The following is a 9,368-nucleotide window of genomic DNA, read 5'->3' as shown; positions in this document are numbered from 1 at the left end:
AAACACTTAAGCTCTGTATATTATTCAAACCCTACCTGTAATTAAAAAAGTACCTACTCCGTCATTTTCAGAGCATTTCATCCAAAACCATTTTAAAATGTTACAAACATAGCGATTTCAACAATCTACACGTTATATATGTAGCAACCAAATCGGAAACATGCTCATTCTGTTAGGATCAAGCTGTAACCTCATCACAAACGTGGCATAAAACTGCACTGATGAAAAGCTTCAACCAGCCGCTCAAAAATTTGATAAAACACATAACAGACATAACAGTACGGTCGGCCGGCAGGCCCACGTCATCTCCTCTCCCTAGACCCATCCCTTTGCAATCCAACTTACCCAGCAGCCGACGTGATGATGACGGCAAACAACCAAAACAACAACGGCAGCCAAACTCAAGCAACTCTCTACTGCACCACTAGACAGACAAGCTGCCTCCTGCCGTATAAGCCGGTATAAGCCCACTGCTGACTGCTGGTTCCGACAGCTCCGGACGAAAGGTATCTCTTCTCACATGCAGAAGCACTACTTACCCAACCTTAAAACAACGCCATTACACCAACAAAGGCAAATTCAGCTATCCGAACAATTTTTGAAATCTCCTGCATTACACCAACGTTGAAGAGGTGGTCTCAAACCAACACCCGGAAGAAAGCCTACCACCTATCGCATCCGACAATCCGAAACAGGGAAGAAATTGCACAACTGCAGCCGGTTGCAGTTCCTAAACGGTCATTCTTCGGATTGCAAACCGAAAAATTTTAATCCGACTCGACCACCAAACCCAAGTGCAATGCTAATTGCAAAACTCCCTCATCCCGGCTTCTTAACCTAACCCTAAGCATCAATGATGACCACAACACAGTGCCAAATTGGAAACAGCAACGGAACAAAGCGGAAATACCGGCACCGTCCAGCACTGGATCCGGTACCATTGGGAGAAGGAACTGAGGGGATTCTGAGCGAATTTCTGGCTGTTCGGGATGAAGAATGCTGAACCGGCGACTCGGGCAGCCAGCCGGTCCAGCGATAGTAGACGAGACGTGTTTTTTTTTGGATTTTTTGTGTACGGTTCTTAGTCATTGCATCTCTGAACTTTTTCGTTTTATTTCTCGGTTTCTCTCTTAAACATGCTCCAGCGGGTCAAATCTCTCAGTCTTCGGTTTACCTTCTAATAAAAATGTGTGATTTTCCTTGCTGTTTGCTTTTTTCTTGTTTTTTTGCTTGGTTTGTCTCTTTTTAAATTAATATCACTCACTACTACACACTATATAAGGACTATCAGATATTTGTTTCCACTTTGTTTTTTTTTCTGTTTTTTTTTTGTTTATCTGTACGAACAAGGATATAACTTACGATCTCGATGACTCTCTGCGCCTTGTTTTACAAGTATCGTTGCTGTTTCGCCACGAGGGAGCAACGGTGATCCCTCCGGTGCAAGCGAATTGTATTTTTCTTACAAAAAAAAAAATCTGGATTCAAGAGTCTCTCGTATTACAAATGTGTGTGTGGGTGTGTTCAAGTGTGTCATGATTAGCATCGTGTTAGGAATCGGCTTACGTGCTATCTCGTCAATGGCAACGCATTTGGCAACCCTGTCGCGCGGAGTCTACTGCTACCGGAGAGCAGCAGATGCGAACAGACCGCTAAAAGTACTAATCCTAGCAAACCTCGGGAACTGGCGGTGGTCCTCGTGGCGGCACCGTTGTTGTAGGTGAGTTCCTCGTTCTTGACGACCTCGTTCGGGTGTTTGTCGTACTCGTTCGTCTTCTTCGTCGGCTTATTGTTCTGATGTGCATTGGACGGTGGATTGTTAATGTTATAATTATTACTATTACTATGAGCACCAGAGCCGCTTCCGCTGTTGCCGCCGTAGTTGTTGTAGTTGTTGATGGCCGTCCGCGGAGGCGATGGGGTGTAGTGATGCTGGTGGCGACCGTTGCCACCGTTGTTGACCGATGGGGTCGACGGAACTGGCCGCTGTTGGCCGCCATTCCACACCGGCCAGTTGACCGTGCTCTGCACGATGTTGCCCTGGCTGCTGTTGACCGTCGAGGACGGAAGTAACCTCGTCGACGGATCGAAACTATCCATCGAGGCGCCACTGGCGTTGGTGTTGACCGAGACACCACTGCTACCACTGACTGCACTGTTGCCATTAGGCGAACTGCCACCGTCGATCGCCGTCGACGAAGGAATATTGTTATTACTAGACGTAACATTCGGATGCTGGTGCTGCTCGTCGGCACAGCATACCTTGAATACTACTTTCATGTTGTTGGTGGAGCATCGACCACCTATCCTCCGGTGGAGGTCGTCCTTGGACGAAGTAGAGATAAAATAGTAGTCATTCCCTGGTAGGAACTCTAAACCACCGGGTTGCGGTGTAAATGGCCGGAATGTGATAGTGAAGAACATCAGCTTGTTCGGTTTATCGCAGATCGCGATAATGCGTGGATCATGATTCGTGATCCTGCACGTCTCGTACTCCACCTTCGATACATTGTAGATGATGTACTTCTCTGTCTCGTTGTCGAACGTGCCCGGTTCGTAGACCGGACAGATGATATGGACTTGATCGTACTCGAACGCCGAGTTGCCTTTGTTGACGTCGATGATGTGATCTGTGTTGTCGATCCGGAATATACTGTTTGTCGTGTTCCAGTGCATGTAGAACGTTTTGGCACAGTGTAGTACGGTGGACATCATCAACAGCTGAAGGCATACTATCAGGCCTAGCGTTAGATAGGAGGTCGTCCTGATGCTCGGTAGCAGCTTTAGCCGTGTGTTCAGTAGTCGATATTTTCGTCGTTTTGTGGTTATACTGTTGGTGGCTGTCGGTCGCCTTTGATGGTGACGATTCACCTCGGTGACGTCACCTTTACTCTTCTTTCTGCTGAATTTGTTCATCTTGTTTGCATGGTATTCCTATCTGGAAACCACTCGCTCTTTTCTCCTCCTCGTTTCGAATTTGGTTAAGTATAAAATATAGCCGTCTGCTTCCTCTCCAAATCTTCCCGTCAATTGTTTGAATCTTTATTTTATTTAAATTATCGTCAAACCACTATAACGTATCACTTTTTCTTCATCTTGCTCTCTCCCGTGTTCCGTCGGTTTTCTCTGTAGCTGCTGCCTTTGGTTCGATTCGGTTTTGGGACTGGTTGACCGTGTCTTCTGTGTCGTGCCAGTCAAGGAGCTCGGGGTGTTGAACACGCTCAAGACGACGGCGACAACGAATCCAGAAACGCAGACCACATAAAGTTAAGAAGCAGCGCCATTAGCCGCTTACATTGTCTGTATTTGTTTGTTCCCTGGCTTGTTTCTTTGCCTCCTTCGTATGTCGTTTAGCTGTCTCTGCGGCCGACGATCGGTATATTTTGGTCGCGACCGATTTTCAACACTTCACCGTCGATTCTTGCTTCCCATTCCGAAGTTGCACTCACTCACTCGCAGGGTTCAAACACCCGGCTGCTGTCCTTTTCACATTTATCTGCTTGTCTTCATGATTAATGAATAATCCTCATAATTCCTTTCCCATTCAGACAGGGAAGCGCCCCCGTAATACACTCCCCACAAGCTCACTTAGTACATACGGTCATAATAAACCGAAATGGTCGTAATTTTCCCTTCGGCTCACTCACTGTGTCAGAAAAGTCAGCCACTTCCTGACTTGAACGTACAAGATATTGATTGTTCATTTACATTTTTTTCTTCCTTCTCAAGGAGCCTCTGGTTTTCTTCTAACAAACGATGCTTGTGTATACGTTTTTGCTACTTCTCCACTTCACGTCGTTTTCTTACAGCTGCACTTTCTTCTTCTTCCTCTCAATTATCGAACTATTCGGAAACCACAGTGAGCGCACTCCTGCTCGCTCGCACACTCTTTCTCTCCCGCTTGCTCTTTTCTTGCCTATCCGCTTTTCCTCGGCTCCTTCAAATTACAACAACAATAACAAAAATACTTCTCGTCTCGAAACGACACACAATATGTGGAAAATTGATCAAAGACGACGATTTTTCATTTTTCTTCTTTCGTCATCAACGCGAAAATACACAAATTATGCGTTCACTCACACGTTCACCAACATTCCCCGAAAAAAAAAGAAGAGAAACTCGAGAACCGAAGTTGCTGCGTGCTGTGGCTTGTGCACGGGAAAATCACTCTAAAATTCTCGTTAGACCATTCTTCGCTGTGGCTAATTCCTTTCGCTCGTTCCTCCTCATAAATCATTTGCACCTCGAGCGATCAACATCTACGGAGAGGCAGGGTGCCCCAAACGCACCATCCGGAGAAAGAGCAAAGTAGCACTTTGAATTCTTCAGTTGAAAATCTCCATTCATTCGAACACTTTGCCCCTTGGTAGGCCCAGCCAGGCTCTTTCGTGTAAGGGCGCATCAACGAAAAAAATCAACGTAAAATACACATATTTTCTGCTTCAGTCGGGAGAAGGAAGCGAAAAAACACTTCCAAAACTGAGTGCGGGAGCGAGAGAAACCAGACTTCTCTTCATCCACTGCTGCTGCTGCTACTTCTGCTGTCTGCTTCTTCTTCCCGATATTTCTTCTGCCTTTCTTAACCTGGTCCTCCGAAATTCAAGGAAAAAAAACTTGACTTCAGTCGTCTCTAGCACCGTGTCTTCCCGAAACCGTGTGAATCAATTCACCGCTCACGCACGATTCACTGGTAGCACGAAACCGCGAAACCTGAACGCCGTTTGCACCGTTCGTTACTCTTCATGAGTGTAGAGTTAATTCCCTGGCTCCTTGTTGAGGAAAAAAAAGATGCTAACTTTTGCTTTTTGCTGAGACACACCACTCATAGAAGAAAAAATCCCGTCGACGGCAGCGCGGACGAACCTGGTTTCAATTCATTTCGGATCACAATACAAACGCATACTGAGTAGGAAGACCACTCCATCACGGCCATCAAGCCAACAGAGCCAGCAAAACCATCGAAAATCCGAAAACCAGACTTGCTCCGCTCCGAGAAAGAGAAAATGTTACGAGCGCGGCTACCAAATTTGTGCAACCAAGTTGCACTAACACCACCACGCAGTCGAAGAATGTACGTGAGAAAGGGAATAATTGGGTTTCCCATTAGGGAAATTTCCAAATTGACTTCAACCGTCAATGATATGCTGCTTGGAAAACTCAGTTAACTTTGGTCAAATCGCTATTGAAGCCCTCAAACTTCTCGTTGCCATTCATCATTTACCGCAAAACCCCACAAAATACCATTTTGCTTTGACACCTCAGGTACCTTCCCCGTGCACCCTAATCGTCACGCAACATCCTTCGCATCGGTATTAGTAACATCCCTCAGTCAAGATACATATCCAAACATTTCTCTCGCTCGCGCTCCACACGCAAAAATTTATCTATTCGCTCCCTCTCATTCTCTCAGACGAAAAAAAAAACTCGACAACCCTGTGTGTAGGAGCACGGTGCACCACCAACCAACCGGTTTTGCAGCCATTGTCCACTCGCGGATACTTTTCCCGATGTTTATCCAACTGGTTCTCTCCGCGATCTCGCTCTCCCACCTCATATCCAATCCACGAGCGCGTGAGAAAACCCAGGTGCATTGGCGTGGTATTGGTGACACCTTGCCCCGATGCACCGCCATCCGTTTTGGTAACCACACCGTGTTCGATGTTTTCTCTGTGCGATGAAAATGTAAGCGCTACCAATCCGCGATACACCCCGCCGCGGACCGATTCCGTCAAGTCGAGTCGCATTCGAGGCCTTCGAGAGGTGTGTGATTCATGCCGGAGCAACTCTCCTCGTTGTGACGTCACGCATGGAGGAATGTGTGAACCGCGTTAGTTCGTTCATGGGCTCCGCTGTTTTTTTCCTCCTCGACTGACTTCGGATCTCGGATGGAGTGTCTATGCCTTGCAGCCAGCCAGCCAGCCAGCAGCCACATCAGCCGACGGGACCCTATGTCTCTTCTTCTGTGGGGTTTCGTTCGTTTCGCGTGATGCAGCAGCAGCCGGAGTCAGTGTCCGTCGCGGAGTTAGCGAGGCATCGCAAGTTGAGATTTGTTACGAATTTTGGGTGGGTTTGAGTTTTGAGACGACTTTGGATTCGGCAACGGCGGCCGTCGTCGTTGCCTTGGGGCACATACTCCATACCGACTGACACGGCTAGCTGGAATGGCGCGCTGCGGTGGTGGTGCCATTTCGTGAGCAGGGTTGGGATTTTATTGCATTTCGGAGTGTTAGTCATCTGATTGCTGGTTGAATGAGAATGCAGAGCGGAGGGTGTCGGATTTATTGCGATGCGATTCGTGAATTTAGTTTGAGATAATAAATTGTTCGCACATTGATGGGGGGACGATAACAACATGAATCACGACGTAAGGAAGAATAGAAGTTGCTTGGTAACGACGGGGTTATGATTAACTATTCTTCTGAAGAAATACTTAATTGATTTCGCTTTTTTGTACCGACGGCGTTGAAAATGTACGGTACGAACAAGAAATGCAATACAATAGTTTTCATATGCATATTTTGCTAAAACATTTCCAAGAAGGACTTTTCATGGAGGTTTCAGAGGAGATTTGGGGGGTGGGGGGTTGGTGTTTCAAAAGATTTCAGGGGGTTTCATGATGTTTCAGGTAGCTTTAAGGAGCGTTTCGCTGATTAGATCGGTCGTCCTCTATGGGCACGAAACAAGAACCCTACGTGCAGAGGACCAACGCGCCCTTGGAGTTTGCGAACGGAAGGTGTTGCGTACCATCTACTGCGGAGTGCAGATGGAAGACGGGACTTGGAGAAAACGAATGAACCACGAGCTGCAACAGCTGCTGAGAGAACCAACCATCGTCCATACCGCGAAAATCGGGAGGCTACGGTGGGCGGGTCACGTCATCAGGATGTCGGATAGCTACCCGACTAAAATGGTTCTCGAGAGTCATCCGACCGGTACAAGAAGTCGAAGAGCGAAGCGTGCTAGGTGGGTCGACCTAGTGGAGGACGATCTGTGGACCCTACGAAGAGTGCGGAACTGGAGACAAACAGCCATGGACCGAGTGGAATGAAGACGTCTACTATGCACAGCAGAGGCCACCCCGGCCTTAGCCTGATCGGTAAGGTAAGTAAGAGTTTCAGGGGGATCCATGATGTTTAAGGTGAGCTTTAAGGGACGTCACAGAAACGTTTACAGGGGTAATAAGGCGTTTCAGGGAGGGTTTTGAGGCGATTAAAGAGGTATCAGGGACTTCAAGGGGTTCCAGGATGTTTCAGGTAGGCTTTTAGGGACGTTTCAAGGCGTTTGAGGGTGTTCCAAAAGATAAGAAGACGCTTCAGAGAGGTTTCAGATGCGTTTCAGTGGCTTTCAGGATCTTTCAGGTGAGCTTTTAGGAACGTTTCAATGCGTATCAGGGCGTTTCTTGGGTTTCCGGAACAGGATTTCAATAATAATATGGCAAAAATTTGCCTCTACCTCAGGTTTCAGTTGGTCGGCTCCAGGGGAACACCTAACTCGTCAGGTTTGCCGTATGGGTCAAATCTGGTTGTCAGAGAATCTGCACAACAAACATTTTCGTTGCACAAGAGTGGAACAAATTACTCATAAGCGAACTTTAGCTTAAGAAACTATTATTCAGCTAGTTTTGTTACTTAGGGGACTTGAAATCTACCACTAGGATGACTGGCGACTACTGTATTGGCAGAGATGGCAAGCGGTTAAAAGAATGGTTCTACAGTCATGAAGCAACATTACTCTCAAACATGAGCGGACAGCTATTTAATCTTGTCCGATGTTTCGGTCTCTGAAGAAGGTCCTAAATGAGACCGAAACGTCGGACAAGATTAAATAGCTGTATTTGAGTTTTGTCAAGACTGGAAGAGCCATTTTCAAGCCAAACCCCTCTTATGCAAACTTTAGCTTCAGTAACTGTTATTCAGTTAATTACGTTTCTTGGGGGGGCACTGCGCCAGTTGGTGGCTCTGGCCAAGAAGGAATACGACTTTCAAGTCGTGGACGATACACGGAGGCAAAGTCCACCAAAACAATCAGCTAGGTACAAACAAGAAACGTCAAGCGGAAGACGGCAGGCCATCCGAGATGAAGGTGTTTGTCAGTGCGATAGCCAGGCATCCATCTCGAGCAAAGTCCAACAACAAAATTACAGCAAATCGAAAACATGATTTGTATTCAGCAACAAATTGATATCACATTTTGATATCAGTTTCTCTCTCTCTCTTCTTGGCGTAACGTCCTCACTGGGACAAAGCCTGCTTCTCAGCTTAGTGTTCTATGAGCACTTCCACAGTTATTAACTGAGAGCTTCCTCTGCCAATGACCATTTTGCATGTGTATATCGTGTGGCAGGCACGAAGATACTCTATGCCCAAGGAAGTTAAGGAAATTTCCTTTACGAAAAGATCCTGGACCGACCGGGAATCGAACCCGTTATCCTCAGCATGGTCATGCTGAATACCCGTGCGTTTACCGCCTCGGCTTTATGGGCCCTCTTGATATCAGTTTATCTTTACCTAATTCGATTTCAAATTATGTTTTCGGTTTGCTATCATTCTAAATTAATGTTAACATTAAGTGTTAGAATAGTTTTAAATCTTTTAGTAAACTATGTAAAGTAATTCTAGGGATATATTATTAGTGCAATTGTATTATTGCATTCATGATTTTATATCAGCCGAAAAACTCTACATTAAACGATTTTTCTTTTTTCTTGCGCTGATAACAAAAACAGTTATCAATTTGCTATCATCGATAGCAGGAATTGTTTTCAATTCGCTGTCACAGGAACATTTTCTGCTCTCATTTTTGATGGTTTAACGGTTAAAACGACCAAAACGACAACAATCTGAGTTATCAAAATTTGCAATATCACAACGTCAAAATTAGTTTTCAATTTGCTATCAGACTTTGCTCGGGATGCCGAATGCAAAACGCGTAAGGGGGGGGGGGAGGTATCAGGGCAAGGATGAGCCCACAACACTCCACAGAAGGCCAGTAATCAGCCGAGCCAGGGGTACAAAACTTCTTGGATTACGATGAGGACAAGTGACCAAAAGAAGATGAGGACAAAGCTAAGTATGTCCACAAGCGATAAAAGTGACCGAGGCGACAAAGTACGCCGACGTACTAGGCCCTAATAACTAGGGTTATGAGGACCGGAAATCTGCTCTCGTTGATGGGCTCGGATGGAAAAAGCATCCGACGCAGCAGTTTTGAAGAAATGGTTATGATTGTTATGATTCTGTAGTAGGAGGCGATGCAGAAGGCGATATCATAACAAAGCTGAGCGAGAAGGTAGAGGTTAGAGACCTGACGGCGGTGACGCAGCCGCCCTTAAACAGCACGTGCATCAAACCGCTTGCGAAAAGGCTTGT

The 9,368-nt window shown here is 46.2% G+C and overlaps 1 protein-coding gene across 1 annotated transcript; it reads right to left on the bottom strand.

The window, feature by feature from the left end:
• Positions 1-1,095: 1,095 nt before the first annotated feature.
• Positions 1,096-4,944, bottom strand: LOC115262101 (uncharacterized). Its single transcript, XM_029864095.2, has one exon. It carries the CDS (start codon positions 2,914-2,916, stop codon positions 1,570-1,572), a length of 1,347 nt encoding a protein of 448 aa, XP_029719955.2. The 5' UTR covers positions 2,917-4,944; the 3' UTR covers positions 1,096-1,569.
• Positions 4,945-9,368: the final 4,424 nt, after the last annotated feature.

Source organism: Aedes albopictus, chromosome 2 (genome assembly GCF_035046485.1).
Source record: "Aedes albopictus strain Foshan chromosome 2, AalbF5, whole genome shotgun sequence".
Taxonomy (NCBI): Eukaryota; Metazoa; Arthropoda; class Insecta; order Diptera; family Culicidae; genus Aedes; species Aedes albopictus.
Note: the sequence above shows the minus strand (reverse complement) of the source record. Positions and strands in the feature narration are given on the sequence as shown.